At 33.7% G+C, this 19,883-nt stretch overlaps 3 protein-coding genes across 4 annotated transcripts; 1 reads left to right on the plus strand and 2 right to left on the minus strand.

Moving 5' to 3' along the window:
* Positions 1–840: 840 nt before the first annotated feature.
* LOC101207630 (ORM1-like protein 3) lies at positions 841–6,896 on the plus strand. Its single transcript, XM_004133756.3, has 3 exons — positions 841–1,367; positions 2,185–2,333; positions 6,508–6,896. Exons 1-3 carry the CDS (start codon positions 1,182–1,184, stop codon positions 6,644–6,646), a joined length of 474 nt encoding a protein of 157 aa, XP_004133804.1. The 5' UTR covers positions 841–1,181; the 3' UTR covers positions 6,647–6,896.
* Positions 6,897–10,555: 3,659 nt separating this feature from the next.
* On the minus strand, positions 10,556–11,705 carry LOC105434810 (dof zinc finger protein 2). The gene is made up of 2 exons (XM_011652367.2): positions 11,575–11,705; positions 10,556–11,403 (listed from the first exon to the last, which is right to left on the minus strand). The coding sequence occupies exon 2, from the start codon at positions 11,373–11,375 to the stop codon at positions 10,860–10,862; it is 516 nt and encodes a 171-aa protein (XP_011650669.1). The 5' UTR covers positions 11,376–11,403; positions 11,575–11,705; the 3' UTR covers positions 10,556–10,859.
* Positions 11,706–13,257: 1,552 nt separating this feature from the next.
* LOC101204585 (pre-rRNA-processing protein ESF1) lies at positions 13,258–19,096 on the minus strand. Of its 2 annotated transcripts, none has more exons than XM_011652368.2 (8): positions 18,721–19,096; positions 17,838–18,530; positions 17,639–17,713; positions 16,376–16,611; positions 15,828–15,990; positions 14,861–14,989; positions 14,104–14,774; positions 13,258–13,898 (listed from the first exon to the last, which is right to left on the minus strand). In XM_011652368.2, the coding sequence occupies exons 2-8, from the start codon at positions 18,435–18,437 to the stop codon at positions 13,550–13,552; spliced, it is 2,223 nt and encodes a 740-aa protein (XP_011650670.1). In that variant the 5' UTR covers positions 18,438–18,530; positions 18,721–19,096; the 3' UTR covers positions 13,258–13,549. The 2 variants fall into 2 exon arrangements, with proteins under 2 accessions (XP_011650670.1, XP_004134297.1); XM_004134249.3 differs by having other exon boundaries at positions 17,838–18,560.
* Positions 19,097–19,883: the final 787 nt, after the last annotated feature.

A 19,883-nucleotide genomic window follows, 5' to 3' on the forward strand; every position in this document is an offset into this window, starting at 1 on the left:
AGCATATTTCAACAAAATATATTTTCATTCACAATTTGCTTCCTAACTCCCTAACAAATGCACATCTAAATTCTTTAATTTCAAACGTAAACTCTCCACAAATTGCAACAATCAATTCGATTAGTTTGAAGATCAATCAAACTCTTCCTCCATTAAAAACTAAGTCTGCTCTTGTTCTCTATTTATATATTCACTAAAGCTATTTTAATTGGTTTAGTTGATCCATCTAGAATTTTTATTTCAACCATTTAACATTAATTATTAGTATTTAAGAGGGGTCTAATCTTTTTTAATTAATAGAAAAACGAAATGAAACGGGTAGGTGAAAGGCCTGAAATTGACAGCAAGGTTAATTAGGTTGATTGTTTCATAATAAATTATCCTTTTGATTTAGTACTTTTTGAGTTTGTTTAATTTCAATCAACGTAACAAATTAAGAAGATCTTAAATTTAACCTTTAGTTTATTGTTTGTTTCATCGCTTATTAGCATTTATCCATATTTACATTTAGTATTTTTGTTGAGTAGTTATTATTATATCAATTTTGATAAAAAAAAGTGAAATAAAATATTTAGGTAACAAAATAAAATAAATTCTTTTTTGTTCAAATATATATAAAAAATATATATTTTTTTAGAAAATGTTGTATTGAGTTAAATATTTTAAAGGTTTGTTATATTTTTTAAAAGAGAATTATTGAAATATACGGATGAAAAATGTAAAAAAGAAAAGAAAAGAAAAAGAGAATGATATTTGAGAATTTAGTTTAGAAAGGGAAAATGTAAGGAATAAATCCTCATAATTAGACCTAAAATTTATGAAGAGAGTTGGGGCGGTGGATAAGTGTGGTTTAGAGTGGTTTTGATTATTATTATTATTATCATCTCATCAGAGCTTTTGTTACCAATTTTAAGCTCTGTTTTTCGATCATTGGCATTGGCCCAACCCCACCAAGAAGAAAATAAAAACCATCCCTAGAAAAGGAAAAGGAAAAGAGAAAAGAGAGAAGAGAAAAAAGCTATCTGGGTTTCGTTTGTAATTTTTTGAACTACTGAGCACGCGATCAAGCGCTTCAATCTTGTTTCCAAAATTTCATCTTTTCTTTTTCTTCTTAGTCAAATCCCATACGGAGGTTGGAATTGGAATTAGTGTGTTTCCTAACAAAATCAGAATCTGGGTCGATGGCTAATCTCTATGTCAAGGCTGTACCTCCGACGGATCTGAATAGGAACACAGAATGGTTTATGTATCCCGGTGTTTGGACGACCTATATTCTCATTCTCTTCTTCGCTTGGCTTCTCGTTCTCTCTGTATTTGGCTGCTCTCCTGGCATGGCTTGGACCGTCGTCAATCTATCTCATTTTGCTGTATGTGCATCCATTTTTCTCTCGTTTTTGTTCTGGGTTATTTATTTATTTATTTATTGCTTTCCTGTGATTTCATCATTGGGTGTGAGATTGTTGTTGACTTGTGCAATATTCATTTATTGGGTCTTTTTCTGCAGCTTGGTTTTGGTCTTTCTGTATTGTTTTGTGCTGCTATACTCCCCTTCAATTTAATCTTTTTGTGGATGCTGGGAGAGATTTCATTTGGTTGATTTTGTCTAAACGAAACAAATACAGCCAACTGTTGTGGCTTTGTGATTTCGGTTTTGCATTTACGCTTGTTTTGATAGTTATATGCTTATTGAACTTGCATGCAAGTAACTTTGATACGAAAGAGTTTCTTTTCTTATCTTCGATTTCTACTGCTTCAGATATTCTTCTTGGATTCTTGTGTAGAGGGCTATGGTAGATAATATCTTTGATTTCATAACCTTTTTTCATGATTGTTATGTTATAGGCTATTGTTTAGTTTAGTGACACTAAAATTGTTTGAGGAAGCAAATGGGAGAAATGCTATTTAGTGATTTTGAAAAAGACCATAGGCTTTTCAGCTTTATGTTTGATGTATTGCCATTTACGTTTCTTATGTGTAAATGTGGATCTTTCTGGATTAAGAGGCTGTGAACTCTGTTTTCTATTGGCTTGGACGTGCCTACTTCAATGCCTGGTTGCCTCTCCTTTCAAGAGATCTAGTGATCATCTTAGAATAATTTAGAGCGTTCTTTGCTCCATTATTTGAAGTTGATATGCTCTATGTCTTTATATAAATGATGGAAAGGAGTGTGCCTTTTACTTTCAGGTCACTTACCACTTCTTCCATTGGAAGAAAGGGACACCATTTGCTGAAGACCAGGGGATCTACAACAGGTTGACGTGGTGGGAGCAGATTGATAATGGAAAGCAACTTACGCGCAACAGAAAATTCTTGACCGTTGTCCCCGTGGTGCTGTAAGTTGTTTATTATATGAGTCAACCTATGTATTATTTGACTCTGAGATCTTATTTCAAACTGCTTTTATTTGAGTTGTTTTTACTGTTTTATTTTACTGAACTCCTAAGTTCGGGTGGCCCATGGGTTATCTTGCTTATATGTTGCATATCTTTGACCCTCAATGTTTTTCTATTTTCTATTCTATATTGCTGGGTGATTTTTTTCAGCATTCATCTTTATTGGTCTTCTGATGATTGATTGGAAAATTCTACTGACTCAATTGTCCTTTGAATCGAACTCAACACCTCTAGACTTGTAATTCTAGGGATTATTTCTGAAGCTTGCAAATGTTCTTGTTGGCAAATTTGTGAGCAATGACTTAGGTAGACAACGATCTTAACAAGCTTTGAATGCCAAAATTCTTGGTTGAATTTTAGGGTCTCCCTCTCCATCTCTTTTGTCAATATGTGAGATTTTCCGTATAAATTTCTAATTGGTCCTCTCAAACTGATTATGACATATCTCACTTCATTAGAAATTATGGATTCTGCTACCTTCTATTCTTATTTTTCATGTAATTTTTTCTGTTACTTTGCAAGGACAGTGATAACTGATAAGATGATGGCTGGTGTTTGAAATCTTCGAAATTTGCATTTCTTCATATTTTCATTAGAGGAGGTATTGGCGTAGATAATTTCTCCTTAGTTGAAATCAAACCGGGCCAGCAAAGTGGGGTGCGCTCTATCTTGATTCCTTGTGTATTTTAACAATTCGGTTGTGTTGAACATCTAACCTTTTAATTGAGTATATGTGTCTTAACTGGTTAATTATGCTCAAGTTTGATTTCCTACAACCTAGCAAGTCTTGGAAACTAGACATCTAACTTGTTGGATTTCAGTAAGCCTTAGTTACAGCATATAGTCGAAGTTTACAAGTGTTATCGGAAAGAAATATTGAACATGAATTTAGGGAGAAATTGATAGAACCGAGAGTGACAAATGTATTAAATGGTCAAGGAAAAAATGAGGGACGAGAAGGAAAGTGCTTGAGTGGTTGCCCTATTTCACTTATGAACTTTCTCCCCTCTCTAGGTATCCTAACTTAAGACTGTTCAATTTGCCACCATATTTAAGGCACTGGCACTCTCAAAAGCTCAAGAGTCAATTGAAGGGCAAAGGTGCATCGTACCAAAAATTAGTTAGGGAACTTGGTTGTAAATAGTAAAATGAGTTAGCTTCTTCTTCTTCTTCACTGAAAAAAAAGGAGACAGAAAACACTTTGCAGGGAAACTAAGTGACCTAAAGAGGGACAACCTAAAGGGCAAGGGCACAAGAAGTCCCCTCTTTGAGGCGAAAAGTCACAAAAACACTTTCCAATCTAAGTGGATAGTGAAAGCGGAGCTACTTTGGTCCCAAGGAGTTCTTAAACCCCATTGTGGGTCCCACAACTTATTAACTCTCCCTTCCTACTGCAGGCTCCATAACTTAGTAACACTAACTACACGAACAAATGAACTCCTTCCATTATGAGCCTCATATCACCCCTACCTCCCTCTCCATCTCTTTGTCTCCTCCCTCTCCATTCTTTTGCATTGTCTTTTAATTTTTTTTAAAAAAATGTGTCGTTATTCACTTTTTTAGATAAAGTTCGTCATTTTCTTTTCTTGGAAGGAATAAAGCTACTCAATTAGAGACCATGAACTCACTACTTCATTAGATTCCCGTTTCCTTGTGGATCTTGGCTGTGAAGTTTTTTTGTAATTACTCATTAGGACTTACTTTGCTTGGTTGGAAGTTGTTTCTTTAGGCTGCCTCCATCTTTTGTAGGCTTTCTTTTTGTATAGCCTTGTATTTTTTTTTTTTACAAAAAATCTATGAAAGCCTGCTAAAAAAGGTCACAAAGTAATTAAAGGAATCATACTTACTTTGGTTCTATCCTTTTCTTTCCTTCCCAAGGAGACACGTCCAATTTTCAATAAACTAGACTACCTTCATATGGAGAGATTTATGAGTAATATTTTGATGTTTCTTTTATAACCAACAAGAGGGTAGTTTGGTGTGGCATCTAGACTTTACTAATGCTGCATCACGTAACAGAAACAATTCTTTGGGCTGAGCTATTTTGAGAAGGCACTCCAATGAAGATTAAGTTCTTCCCTTGAATTCTTGCTCTTGAGGGCGTTGATTCTGCAGACATTAATTAAATAAGGAAACGTCACTGCTATACATTTCCCCCTGCTATGTATGATATGTTAGGATTCTCAAATCTTACACAGGCCTTTCTGGGTATTCTATATTTTTTATGTTTATGGCTTCTTATTATTTTATATTTGTTTTTTTTTTGGTTTCATATCAAAAAAGGAATAAATATTATTTTATACTGGTTCCATCTGAGCAACTTTTATTCTCAGATTTTATACTTGAAGTTGCTTCAGGTTCATGATGTTTGGCTTCTAGCTAGGTTCTATGTTTTTCTCTAGGCATTAGTTTCAAATAATGTAGGAAGAGGGAGCATAGTGAGATTTGGTCTTTGGCTAGATTTTTCACGTGTCTTTGGATTTCGATTTCGAAGAATTTTTGTAATTATTCCATTGGTAACATTTTTCTTTGTTGGTCCCCCTTCTTTTAGTAGGGGTGTTTTGATGGGCTGATTTTCTTTGCATGCTCTTGTATTCTTTCATTTTTTTCTCAATGATATTTGTTGATTTCACAATTTTTTTTTTTTTTTTGTAATTATACTTTTATTCTTATTTTATGTTGGGGGTTTGGTTTTTTACTTTTGTTTTGATGTCCTTGTATTATGTCATTACTTCTCAAAGAAAATATGGTTCATCAAGGAAAAAATTAAAATGGAATCCTTGGTGAGTATTTTTTTTCTCTTGGAAGGAAACATAACTTTTTCATTGATATAATGAAGAAAGCTATCACGTGAAAATCAAAGGAAACAATATAAAAAATATGCAGCACATAAAACCAACAATAACAAGACTATTCATCACTAAAGAAGAGGTTAGCTAGAGAATATAAAAACACTCCAATTTAAACATATACCTTGAATAGGGAAATTTACAAAAGTTTAGAAGAACACCAAGTAGAGATATTTATTTGAACAACTTCAAAGCGATCAAACCATTGAAAAGATTTATCATGGAAGACCCTTTGGTTTCTTTCCTGGAATCTTTGGAGTATTAGTAGGATGATTCGAAATTCAAATTTCCAATCGTTTTGGAGCAAAACAAGACTTTATCTGATGATGCTATTGATGGGTCCTTACAAAACCTTTTCTGAGAAGATTTTCTCACTGTCTAAGAGTTTGTTAGATGATAAAAAGTCATATTCTTCCTTTATAAGGTTTGAGGTTTAAGAGGTAAATGCCTAGGAAGTCTGAAGATTTCTTTTGGAATTGTTGAAAATTCTATTTTCCCAGTCTAACCTTGACTCTCTTGATACTCTTAAAAAACCATTAAAATTGTGGCCAGAGAAACATTAGAACATAAAAAAAACTGTACCCAGTACTTCGGAAGAGGTTATGTTTATATGCATGGGAGCAAGAGAGACCATCAGGATTGAGAATAAGTTAGGTTACTTATATAATTTAATTAATTTTAGTTCACTGGTTAATTTAAATTAATCAGTTAATTGCCTTATTTCTTTGTGAGGTTTTAAGTTGCTGCACTACATCAAGGGGTGAATTTACCTTGTGTGGCCTTGTACTTTGTCTAATACCTTTAACTGCTGTATCATCTTTCTTTTAAAGACCATACGAACTAAACTTCGGAAAGACATGGGGTCTTCCAATTTTCTGTCTTGATGTTCATACCGCCCAAACTCAGTGACCATATAACAACCTTGCACCTTTTAGATAAATTCTTTCTAAAGGATCTTACTATGTGGAGGTTACAGATGCGAAACTCATGTCAGGAAATAGAAGTGTTTCAATCTGAATGAGACTGGCCTAAGCCTTTAAATTTGTCCTTCCCTCAGTACTTCTATTATGTTCATGCTTAAAGATGCATAATCGAGTATGCTTTTTTCTTTGAATGCTTCGGTGAATAAGTGTGTACTTACATTCCTCGATGTAATCAGCTGTCAAGCTATTACACATTGCAAGAATGCTTTGGTAATTATATCTTATCAATAACTAAATCATTAAAATGGAAACTTCATTCATGTTTTTCTTCTTATTTTACAGGTACTTGATAGCCTCGCACACAACTGACTATCAACATCCAATGTTATTTCTCAACACTCTTGCAGTGATTGTACTAGTTATTGCAAAGTTTCCCCACATGCACAAGGTACGTATCTTTGGAATCAACGCCGACAAGTGAAGGTCACATCAAGAAATTTTCGGTTCGACTTGCCAAAAAGCTTCTCGTCCTTCTCTCAATCTGGTAAAATGTTATATCTCTGTATAGTAGTTGGGACCGGAAGGATACTGAAAAATTTGTAGTTTTCTCTTTTCTTTTTTTCTTTTTCTTTTTTGTACCGACTGCTTGTTCCGCCTGTTGCTTAATGAATAAGTAAATGCAATTATCTTTTATACAGTAGAGAAATATGATGCATTTAAGTTTCACTGTTCTTCTAAAGTATTTTTTGGGACAACACACTTCGTAATTCTTACATGTTATTTCTCTTTGTTTGGGACAACAAACTCCATAATTCTTACATGTTACTTCTCCTTCTTGTGTTGCTAGAATTTGTACTTCTATAGACAAAAACTCCACTTGGGAGTCAGATTCTCACTCTTTCCTTATAGACCCTGGTTATAAGAACCATGATCTATGTCACATTCTTATTAGCTGAACAGAACCAATTATGTTTACTACCAAAAGGTCAACCCAAAGAAGGGAATGAATAATTGAATGAATTCAATTAAGTTAGATATGAACTGTATCCATGTTTGAGGCTTGTGAACTCTGATGTGTCTGATAGCTTCCATTGAAATAAAATTATTTTGTTTCCATCTAAGAAGTTTGTTTGTAAGTACTAAGTTGAAGCTTCTTAGGCTGTGTTTGGTGGGAAACAAGAATAGAAACCAAAATAAAAAGAAGAAAAAGATGAGAACAGTAAAGTAGTAAGCATTGATTGGTTAATGCATGCAGGTGTAAAACCAGTTGTGGAAATTAAGCAAAACGTTTTGAAAGAAAAAGAAAAAGGTTGTTGGTAAAAAGGTGTCATCTTTTTAACTGGAACAGGTAAAGAGTAAAACATGGGATTTACTTGAGTAGAAAAGTAAAAAGATTCCTTTTATCATCTTTGTTTGTTTCTGTATTATTTAGATGTAAGAATCTAAGTGGTATGACTTTTGGTGCTTCATTGAGCTTTTTTACTGGAAGTGGAGTTCATGAATGAAACTCATTTATCTTTATCATTCTTTTACATTACTTTACTTTACTTGTGTCCCACTCATGTTTCCTTTAAATTTGACTCTCTTTTAGACATCATCAATAATACTTATCATGCACACACGAAACAAAGATTGCTTTATAAGTCTACTCTTCTTTACTTTTTTTTCTTTTTAAATTTATGTGTTTCATTTTTAATAGCATGTTTTAACTCTTATTTTCAATTATGATTTATTTATACATGGGATGTGAGATCGAACCTTGGATCTCAAGGTTAATAATATAAGCTCATGCTAGTAAAAAAGCTATATTAATATTAACCATTTATATCATGTTTCACACTTATTTTATCTTTTGTATTTTTTACGTTTTTTTTAGATTAAGCTTATGGACGTTTGTGTCAGTAGATTCTTCTAATCCATTGTTAGGTAATATTTTCAAAATCCAAGTTGATTTTAGATCTCGTGAAATATGAGAATGCTAATTAGGTTGCACACTCGCTCTCTAGCTTCTCTTTCTCTTACACTCCTCTATCTCATTCTCGCTCTCTTGTCCCTTCTTGAGGAAAACTCGTAAATCTGATACCCCAAACTCACGCCCCTTCTTGCTCCCACGCTACTTTTGATACTCAATATCAAGGTAGCGGCAAAAGTTGATTGACCCAAAAAACTCGTGTTCCAGCGAATAACTCACATATTTGAAGGCTTCCAACAACCTTTTAGATCCCTTTTTGACGACCCCATGATCACCTCTCCGATGAACACACGATCGACAACCAATATGCAATTAGAACAGTGTGGAAAGAAAGACAATTGGGAACAGAAAAGCGCAAGAGAAATTCTTTTGTTTTTAAAAATAAGGTTATCCCAATTTTTCCCTTTCTATCTAGCTGATGGCTATTGCTGTGTAAGCAATCTGATTGATATCATCAAATAATTTATTCCATTTGTAACTTATTTTTCTTACTTTCGACATTTCTTTAACTCAAACTTATCACTTCGTTATGTATAGCCACCGATAAAAACGTTCTTTTTGCAATTTATCAACATTTCTCTCTTCCCAGAGTTGAAATACCTTAAATCCATTATGTGATATACATACGAACAACCTAGTCCGAAGGTTTCACTTGATTGTGTGTATGTGTATCAATTTTTACATTTTTTATATCAATTTATAAACACTTTTGTAAGAGTCAAATACTCTACTATATTGTTGATCAGTGGAGGTGTGACCTTCATCATGGCCTTTTTTTTCTTTTTTTGTTATTATACATGACCACTTGATTCATCTTTTCTATTTTATTTACCCCAATTTGAAAAATGCACTTATAGTCATACATATCCTAATTAAGTCAACTTAATTATGAATTTTAATGCCAAATAATTCAATTTTTTCAAAAGTATTCCACTTTTAAACACTTTTATTATACAATAGTTGTCTTTAATACTACCCAGAGAATATATGTATGTATATATATATATTGTAGTGAAATGATGGTGATATAAATGTTTGTAAATTGAACTTTATTATAAAATATAATATCATACAAATGATGGAATTTATGGCTCTATACATCAAATAAATAAATAATAATAACAATTAACAATAAAGGCATTATTGCTTTTTTGGTTTTCTTTAATTATGAAATGGATTGGTCCAATAAAATTAGAAACAAATTGAAGAGTTCTCATAATTATAAATATCAGTAAGCTTCCATGGATAAAGTAAAGTTTATTTAAATGAAATTTGTTCACCATAATTAGGAGTGGAAGAATCATTATGATTTCCAATTCAAAATAATTAAATACAAACAACTTTTTTTTCCATACAAATAGTAATATAAAAACAAACCTCTCTTTTTTTTCTTTTCAAAACCATCATTATCTCCATGTGTGAACTCAATATATTCATATATTCTTGTAACGACTATCTTCCATTAGTTCAATTAAGGATGTATACAAGTTCGATTAGACTTGATTGAGTAATTTTTCGGACCAACTCGAAAATTCAAGTTCACTGAAATGATTACCTGAAAACTTAATATGGTAATGAATTGGACCTAATAACTTGAATATTATAAAACTTAAATATCAAATATCCATAATATCTATTACAAATTTGTAGAGGCGATTTCGACATACTGTGATCAGTTCAATAAATGTTCAAACCAGTCTCAACTGTTAATGAGTAAATGTCAATTGGTTGGTTTAATTCTACTAAATAATTTATTGATTTGAAACTTTTCCAAACCGAATACCGATCAACTGATTTCAACTTGGTCGTTTGTTGTCCTTAAATCTTCGTGTCTAATAGTTAAGTGCAAATGGGCAAAATGAAATAAGTTGACAAATTGTAATGGTTATTTAAGGTTCATTATCCTAGTTTCCTTCTTATAGTAAACTATATGCACATATATCATTTATGAAAATGCTAATATCTTCATTATTCCACATTTGTTTTACTTAGCTTTTGGCCACAAAAGGGTGTCTACCCTTTTTTCTTAATAAATGGTTTTTACTTTGATCTCACATTAAATTGTAATTATACCAAAATATATTTTTGTATGCTTCTAAAAACTATTTTGGTTATCTGATCTTTGTGTGTAAAAAAGAATTGATTCTATTTTTAAGACAATGACATTACAAAATTACATTTGGCAGTAAGTAAATATAATAAACTTTCGTATCAATACATATATTAGAGATATTATGAACCAAATTTTACTTATGCTTGTTTTATTTTCCATTTCCATTGTTAATTTTAATACAAAACTATGGTATACATATTATTCAATGAGAAATAAACAACACAACTATATAACTTATACGTTGGATATAAATTTAAGATTGGTATGTGTAATTATGTATAAAAGTTTAAGAGACGAAAGAGAGATGATTAAGATCATAGTAATAATCAATAAAGAGAAAAATGATACATGAAAACCACTTTGTTAGTGAGAAGTGTTTTTAATTTTTAGTACAAGAACTTCATCAAACCAATCCAAACCCATATTCAAATTCAAAAAATAAAATAAAATACAAAGTAGAAATCAATCAGAAAGCCCAAATTAATAATTTCATACACTAATTTGTTGTTGATTTTCTTCTTTTTTTTTTTTTTTCTTTTAAAATATCCGATGTAAATTACTTCTCATAATTATTATTATTATAAAAATTAAAAATCTCTCTAAACATTTCTACCACGGCGGCCCTCCACCAAACATCCCATTCCAATACCCATTATTACCGGAATTCTCTTCCACCGCCGCCGTCTCACGTCCCGAATACGGCATCAAATTCGGAATATAGCAACCAAACCCTCCATGCCCGCCGTTGTCCATCGCCGTCGTAGCCTCCGCCGTCGTTGCAAACCCCAAGTTCAGATCCTGCGCTTGATACACCTGCGGCTGCGGCTGAGGGTGGTGAACCGAACCAGACCCAGAAACCGAACCGTGCGGTTTCCTGTTCTTCCTGGACCCTCCTCCGACGGGAATATTCCTAAGAGAACCACCCTCCGTCCAATACCGGCGGCAGGATTTGCAAAAATACCTCGGCTGTGTGAGACTATAATTGTTGTAGTAACAAAATTTTGTGTTGCTTGATTTGCATCTTGGGCAGTTCAATTGCTCTTGTGGCCTTCCTTTTCCCTTCAACCCTCCACCGCCGCCTCCTCCTCCCCCGCCGTTGGCGCCGGACTCCATCATCGCCTCCATTTTTTGGATTAACTCCCAAATGTTTCAACTGATGAAATTAAACAAAACCCAGGAGTTATCGAGAGAGAAAAAACAGAAAGCTGGAAGGAAAATCGAAACTTGCTTTTGTTTCTAATTAAAGGTAATTAATTGGTTGTGTGCATGTTCATAAGAAAGAAAGAAAGAACGAAAGAAAGAAAGAAAGAAAGAAAGAAAGTACCTTTGTGAGAAAATTGGAAGTACTTTAAGCAAGAAAGAATGTTTTAGGTTGTTTGTTTGTGTAAACCTTTTGTGTCGGTTTGTTTCATTTTAAAAAAAATTAAACAAATACCAATTTTGAAAAGGAAGTGTGTTCGTTTTGACTAATTGTACCATTCCACTTACCTCTACTTTTTAATTATCACACACATATACATATATATGTGTTTTCGTTTTTCCTCTTATTATATGAATTTCTCCATTTTTATAAGGTGAAGGCTCAAAAATAGCCTCAAATATTCTCATTCTATTAGTAATAGACATTAACAGTTAGATACGTAAAATTTGAATTTTATGTTTAGTGAAACTAAGTTTATTATGTTTATTAGTTAGATATGTAAGAGATCTTTTTGAGTTGAAATTTTTTTCAACTTTATTGACTGATATATTAGACAAAAATTAATTATTAAATAGAGACCCACCAAATATAATACCCTTCAAGTTTATGGACTCCATCTAATTTAACCTATTTAATTTAAAAATTTTGGTGGGAAATTAAGAATAGTGTGAATTCTATATGGTGGGTTTCTCCTTTTTGACCTAAAAAAATTCTTAATAAATAATAATAATGAAAAGGAAGTGGGCTTTGATTCTTTGTTGTTTTGCTTTAATTATTATATTCATCTTGTTTTTTGATTGCTCAACCTCTCTATTCCAACTTTATATTTACTAATTTGTATTATGGGAGAGTTTGTTAATTAGACTGGTTTTATAAGCAACTGAGATTGCTGATTAATCTACAACCTAATCCCATTAATCTTCATTCTTATTGGTCATTAATACCTTTTAATTTTCAACGTTGTGTTAAATTAATAATTAGTCTTTAATTTACTTTGCATTAAAGCTTCTTCACCCAAAGAGCCATCCCCCTTAGGTTTGTTAGGATTTTACAGTGAAAATCCTAAATACGTAAATAGAATTTGGGTAATCACTCTCTATTGTTGTTATTATTATTATTCGGGGTAAGAGAGAGAGAGAAATTCCCTAGTAATAAATGTCATGTGTTTTACATAATTTGAAGTCCCATCGTTTTGGTATATTAAAAGAGAATTGATTGTATGAATATTAATACAAGGATATAGTAGCAGAAAGAAAAATGAAACTAAAATGATGAAATTGTAGCATGGATGATGGGATGGGTGGGGCCGAAGGAATGCGCGTAGGGATTGAAGACAATCTTTGTGTTTGGTGTTGTTGGGTTATCTTTTCCATGAATATGACTCTTTTTAGATAGGAAAAAAATTGCTTTTGCAATTGCTTCTCCTTGGCTTTATCCGATATGACATCTTACAACACTAAACTATTTTTTTTATACATTAAATCTTCTATATACTTTCTAAATCACTTAGATCACAGTGGTTATTAGTTTAGATTGTGATTGTCCCTTTTACTTGCAAATATGAACCAAACAAATGCTTCATGACTTTGAGCCATTCGTTTAAAATGTTTGGTAAATATTAGTTAACTCTCACATTGTCTATGTAAAAACTATACATATAGTAGTAGGACCTATGCATGAGAATCTTATCAAACCAGTCAGTACTGAACTATTGAACCATTAATTGGACATACAAACTTTGGAGTCAACTAGAAGCATTACCACGATGAGCACCCACCATACAACATGACAAATTATTGCTTGATGTGAAGAAAGAAAGCCAACCATACGAATTGGTTATACTATTGATTCATTTTGAACTATTTTTTCCTAAGGTTGATACACTCAAGTCTTTTTTCTGTCTTTCCTCTTCTCACCCTCTCTTCTACATTTATTTTACTGGAGAAAAAAGGCACAAAACTCAAAGAAAAATAAATCAATAATACAGTAAATGTCTACATAGGATTATAACTTAGGGTAAGTGAATGAATTAAAATTTGTAAACTCGAAGGATGACCTGAAACCATATGAATAATTCAGGGACTTCAATCCGCGCATCTTACATTTTCCTTTGCTTCTTACCTGACTTATTCTTGGTTGGTGGCTGCAGTTCCTCTTCCGTAGTAGGAAATTGATCTTTTCTATCTTTCTTCGGTATCTTGCCACCACCAGATGGCAACTGAAGTTGCTTTGACTTCATTTTAATTGATTTAACTAAAGATGAAAGCTCATACTTTTCTTTTTTTGATGAATCTCCCTCAGTCTTAACAGAAACGTCGCCTTTCGACTCGTCCTCCCCAGGTGCTGCAGGTTGTTTTGTGGAAGACTTACCATGCCGACTTTTTGTAGGCTGATATCCATCACCCTTTGGCTGCTTCAATGCCACTTGACGAACATAAGCAGCACTCCTGAAAACAAGAGACTTGTATCTCAGATTAATGGGGAAAATCTGCGAGAAATTAAACGAAGGCACTTTCCTCTGATTGGTTCATATGAGGCGTGAGAAAGATATTGTGAGTGCAATTTGTCATAGATAGGGGAATTCAGAAATAAATTGATGTTTCTAATCTTAAGTATTTCATAGTTTTCAGTAGTAATTAGTATTAGACATACCTTTTGAACTGAGGGTCAGTGGGATCTAAAGCAAAGAGAGGTGAATTGAAGAGTGCTGAAAACCGTGGATCATTATAATCAACAGTGGGTATTTTGTCTTCGGTAATATCTTCCTTCCCCTTTTTCTTCTTATGTTTTAAATTGTATCCTTTGATACTAGTATCAACCCCGTCATCATCAGCAAGTAGCAACTCAAGCTCTGCTCTGCTTGCTTCTGCAGCCCCATCCTCCCCAACATGTTCCCTACCTTTAATATTTTTTGTTCGATCCTTGCCACTTTCTTTAACTGGAGGCTCTTCAACAAAAAAGTCATCCACTTCTTCAACTTCTCTATCAGTGTCACTGCTTTCATCATCTGATGAGTCTGCGGATTTGTTTCTTGAAGCCATCCTTTTCTCGTGCTTTTTCCTCAGATGAGCCTCCCATAATGTCTCGGATTTCTTATCCTTCTTTTCAAGAATGCGCTTGCTTATATCTTCTAAGCCAGTATTGAAAGTCACTTCCATATCCTGACCACCATCCTGCTCACCGTCTTCATCAGATTGAAGTAAGGCACGGTACTTATCTCCTTTCTTACGCTTTTTGTCCACTTGATCCTCTCCGTCATCACTTTCATCATCACTTTCACTTTCATCAGATGCCAGAAATTCCTTGAGCTCCAAATCAGCCAGCTAAAAAAGTGAAAATATTGTCAGTTGGACATAGAACAAGAAATGATTTTGAGAAATTGTATAGCATCGTTTCAGTTAACACAAACCTGATCCGCGTTGAATTTTCGTTTCAAGGCCTTCACTCTTTGGGGTTCATCCTCATCCCATGAAAGATGGATTTTACTATGCTGCAGAGCTGGAGTATGGAAATTCAGAACTTCATAACTCGAAGGTGCCTGATATACAACGATGAGATGCTATTAGTTTCTTCCTGTTACCTTCCAGACACCACATAAATAGCTCTATATGGTAGGCAATTACAGAAGGAAGGAAAGGATTTAAACCAAGAACAAGTAACAAACATCATATTGAGTAAATCCAAGAAAATTACCTGTAGTGAATGATAAAAAAAATACATATAAATCCTAGCAAGCTAAATTAAACATTGATACTAATCTTCTCGGTACTTTCTCAAACAGTGTTACTTCAGTTACTCTTTCATACTAGCTCTTGTCGTGGAGCCAAGCATCAGAGTTCCTGGCCAAGTTAAGAATGGATACATGACTTCAACTTTTTCAATTTTACTGAAATGAATTTGAATTGGTCAACATGACTCCTGGCCAATTTTACTGACAAATATTTTACTTTAAATCTTGTCATGGTGGATTCATAATCCAAATTTCATTCTTTTGTGAAGGCACATAATACGTTTCTTTTTTTTAAACCATGCCTTTTGGCTTAAACCTTTGGATAGAACTAAGACGAATTTCGCTATCCATATCAAATAAAACTTACCCATAAGCTATTGTTCAACTAACTAGTTTTTCACATTTTGTTTTGCATGTGTTTGAGAATTAGTCTGGAGTATATAAATTGTTTAATATTTTCATCTAGAAAATGATCACTTCAATATCAAATTACTTTTTTTTGAAAAGGTCTTTTAGTACAACTTGGGGTGGAGGGTTTGAACCAGGGACCTCTTGACCTCAGGTATATACAAATGCCATGGCACTTCAATATCAAATGATTAAATTGCAAGGAGGACAGGTAACATTAAATGATCATTATACAAACCTCTGTAGCAGTATCCCTAGGAGGGTGTTCAAACTTCATGGAGTCTGGAATAAATCTCAAATCAAGAATATTTGATGACCTTTCAAATTCCACTCCATCACATGTTTTGTAAAGGTAATCAGCTGTCGCAATAGAATCACATTCCACCACAGCATAATAGTACCTGTACAGATGGCACAAATTGCTATGATTAAATGAAAGACGAAGAGGTATATACAGCACACATTTTGTTCTACTATGATCAGACTAAACCTGATGATGAAGTCAATAAAACAAACAGACTTTTTTAAATGGGCAATAAATTTTTTAATACTAATGGCAAAACAAATCTAAAACTAAAACAAGTAATTAGGCAAAGTTTGCAGCTTGCTGCTGTAAAATAAATTAGGCATTGGAGGAAATATCCCCACATCTACTTAAAGAATATACTTCACGTTTTATGTCTTTAAAAAATATAGATTCTAACAACTTTAATAGTAACCAAAAATTCAAATGAGCTATAAGTGAATTTCAACACGAATATAAACAGCAGCACCGAAGTACAATACCTTAGCCTACTCATTTCATAAGCTCGCAATTTCTCGTTGTCCATCTCTTCGTCATCATTGTCATCATCGTCATCCTCATCATTTTTCTTTTGTTCACCATCAAATAGTCCAACAGGTCCATGTAACTCTTCTTCTTTCATACGTTGGAGCCCAAACTCAGACGGATAAACTGCCACAGACAATATTTGCCCACCTTTTGGGAGAAATGAACTTAGTACGACATACAAATCAACAGCCTACATAACATGATTTTAAGCAAGTCAAGCACAGATAATGAGGCAGCTATAGAATATCATTAGTTTGTAAACCTGCGAATAAGATGAGAGATGGACTATTCAAGGCTTATAATATAAAACAGCTGTTACTTTTCTTTACATTGAGATGCGACTGAGGAAACATTTTAATTGTAGAATGTTGTTTTGGTGAAGGAAACAAGGCAAACAATAATAACAATAGAAAACTTGGAAGATAACTGAAATCAACACAATGTCAGCATACAAACAAGTAACAATAGAAAAAACGTAGAATACTAAAAAACTCAAGGACACAATTGCACAACCTATAAAATAGAACATGTTCAAGAAAGGTGGTGACTTTTTTTTCTTTTGACAAAATAGGAAAGATCGGGCTTTGAAAATTAAAATGATTCCAAAGGGGCAACATAATAGACACTCTATTTCAGCCATCCAATACACTCTATTGTATTCATCCAATACAATACTATTCATTAACTTCGTAAATGCAGACACAATCCATTATAGCCTCTCCTTTGCTTAGCTTTCCAATACTATTCATTCCTATCAATTCTTTGTACACCTGGTGATCTTTTACTTTTGAATGAGATCTTATCTCTCAATGTCAGAGGAGATCTTTATTTGTTGAGAAAAATGCATACAAGTTAGTTATTGACTAACTAACTAAGCAGTTGAAACAACTATAACAGTAAACTTAAATAGAAATATTAGAAGTTAGTAAAGCAGTCCCCGAGTTGGGTCTGTCATTCCACCCCGAGTTTGTTTTACATCAACATCAAGGTTTGATTCTATTGTTTTAGGTACAATGTAAAAACATGGAACTAACTGATGATTTAAAATGGGGTAAGAACTAACTAAGAACAAGATTAGAGTAACAATTTGGACTTCCCTAAGATGAATAATTGACAAGATAAACACTACCCAAGAAAGCTGTTGGTTCATTTTCGACAAAAGTGACGCTGCTTGAAACTAAAAATTCATTCTAAAACAATGCTTCTCAATAGCATACCTTCACATGCCTCCAATCCAAGTTAACAACTGCAAGCCTGTGAGTTTCCTTGTCAATTTCTGGAATATTTTCCACCTGCCAATACAAGAATGTGTAAGAACATGAAACATTGCGGCCAATTTCACAAAAGCAAACACGCTGACAATGAGTGGCAACGATACAAAAAACAACCCAACATATGAACGTATTCAGAACGTACCGGCAATTCAGGTGTTTCGTCGTCATAAATATCATCAAGGTCACCTTCATCTGTATCAGTTGTGTAGCTAGATTCTTCGGTTTCTACATCATCATCATCCTCCGACTCTGACTCCTCCAATTCACTGCTTGAATCAAGATTCTCTAATCTCAGATTCTTTTTCTCTACCTCAACATCGCTACCAACAGTATCACTGTCATCCTCTTCTACCTCCACACCCTCCTCATCGTCATCCTCGTCCTCATCCTTTTCACTTTTCTCTTCAATTTTATAATAACGACGTAGCGGATTTTCTGACTTACCCTTCTTAACCCTGCCTCGCTTGTCCAATGCAGTTGACGTCGAAGAGAACCTCTTATCTTTGAACATCTGGTTAAATCGTGAATCAATCACAACCTTGGCTTTGTGCTTGGGGGCATTCTGAAACCTTGGATCAGAATGCACGGATGAGAACCGAGCATCAGTGATAATTTTCTTCTTGGATTGATCATTGTTGATGCCAGCTTGCTCCGAGGCTAAAGAAGGAACATTTCTCTCGTCTTTACTCTTGTTACTCTTCTTGTTCTTCTTCTTTGAGTTGCTCAAGTTTTTGGAGCCCATGACGACGGCCTACAATCAGAGTGCAACTGGCGAAACGCAGTGATAATCGGTCGTAGACGACGGGGATTAGGCTTCTAGACCTTATATGTGTACCTGATGTCAGGAAGTTTGGATTATGGTAACCTGAGATGATCAAGATTGTCACTAACCATTTACCATTCCAAACATAAGGCTAAAAATCCCATCACAACTTGATTATCCAGAACCAGGCAAACTTGACTATAAAAGTTATGGGCAACTAATTTGAAGCCAATCGAAGTGTGGGTAGTAGTCGAAAGCTTACCTCCAATTCAAACGCTGTTGCAAGACACCCGTTCGTCGAAACCGTGATGCACAACTTGTTCACGTTGGAGTATCAAACGATAAAAAAAAAAAAAAAAAACACTATGTTAGGAAACTTGTTCGGAGTTGGTGTTCGTGTCGCAGAGTAGCTCCGTCTTCGATCATGGAGCAAGGAAACGCACAAGAATGTAAATGTCTAATGCGCAAAGATAAATTCCTAGCTGACACCGTCGCAACTAGTGGGTTTTGCTGTGTAGACGGCGGCGAATACTACTGAAAAGTGCATAAGGTAATCGGCGGCTGCAAGGGAGAGGCGAAGAAGATGGAGGCTAGGGGTTCTTATTAATATTTCTTTTCTTTTCTCTTCTCTTCTTTTTTTCCTCCCTTTTTACGACGTCGTAAATAGAGCGTCTCTATTTTCTACCAAATCTACATTTTTTCCCTCCATTTTAAACATAATAAATAATAACAATTATATACACATACTTGTAAATATATAAATTCTTCCAATCATGGATTTGAAAATTTTGGCTTAAATATCCATTAAAAAACAGCAACTAAGGATCTTCCAAAGAGGAGGAAGAAACACGAACAAGGTAATTACACGGACATGCATGATATTCTTATTTTTTGTAGACCGAACTAGCACAATTCAATTATTTCAAGCAATGATTAGTACACAAATAATCAGCTAAATGGATAATATTACAAGAAAAAAAAACAGTTTTAATTTTCAAAACATCGCTATCATTGCCATTCAATCGTCAAGAAGGGAGCCACGTTCCTAGACTTAGATAATATCGAGAGGAAACTGATCTCAACCGCTTTCATTTATGAGACGTTAACCTTCTAGGTGTTTTGGGTCTTTTGGAACCCAACGCCAATCAAATATCCATTAGTCACAAATAATCCAACTCACTTCCTCTAAATCTTTGAAATTGAATGTTGTTAATTGCTCGAATGAAAATGTACGAGACTAAAATAACAAGATATTTGAATAATTACATGACATCATTTTATCACAATTGGTGTAGTCACTCCATGTAAATATATATATACACAGATTGGGTAAACACTTTTTCTTAGTTGGAGGTTCCATAGCATAAAAAATTATACATATATCAATGAGTTATAAGGATAGAATTAATTTCTCATTGTGCTATT

The sequence above is a fragment of the Cucumis sativus genome, chromosome 3, assembly GCF_000004075.3.
Source record: "Cucumis sativus cultivar 9930 chromosome 3, Cucumber_9930_V3, whole genome shotgun sequence".
Classification (NCBI taxonomy): Eukaryota; Viridiplantae; Streptophyta; class Magnoliopsida; order Cucurbitales; family Cucurbitaceae; genus Cucumis; species Cucumis sativus.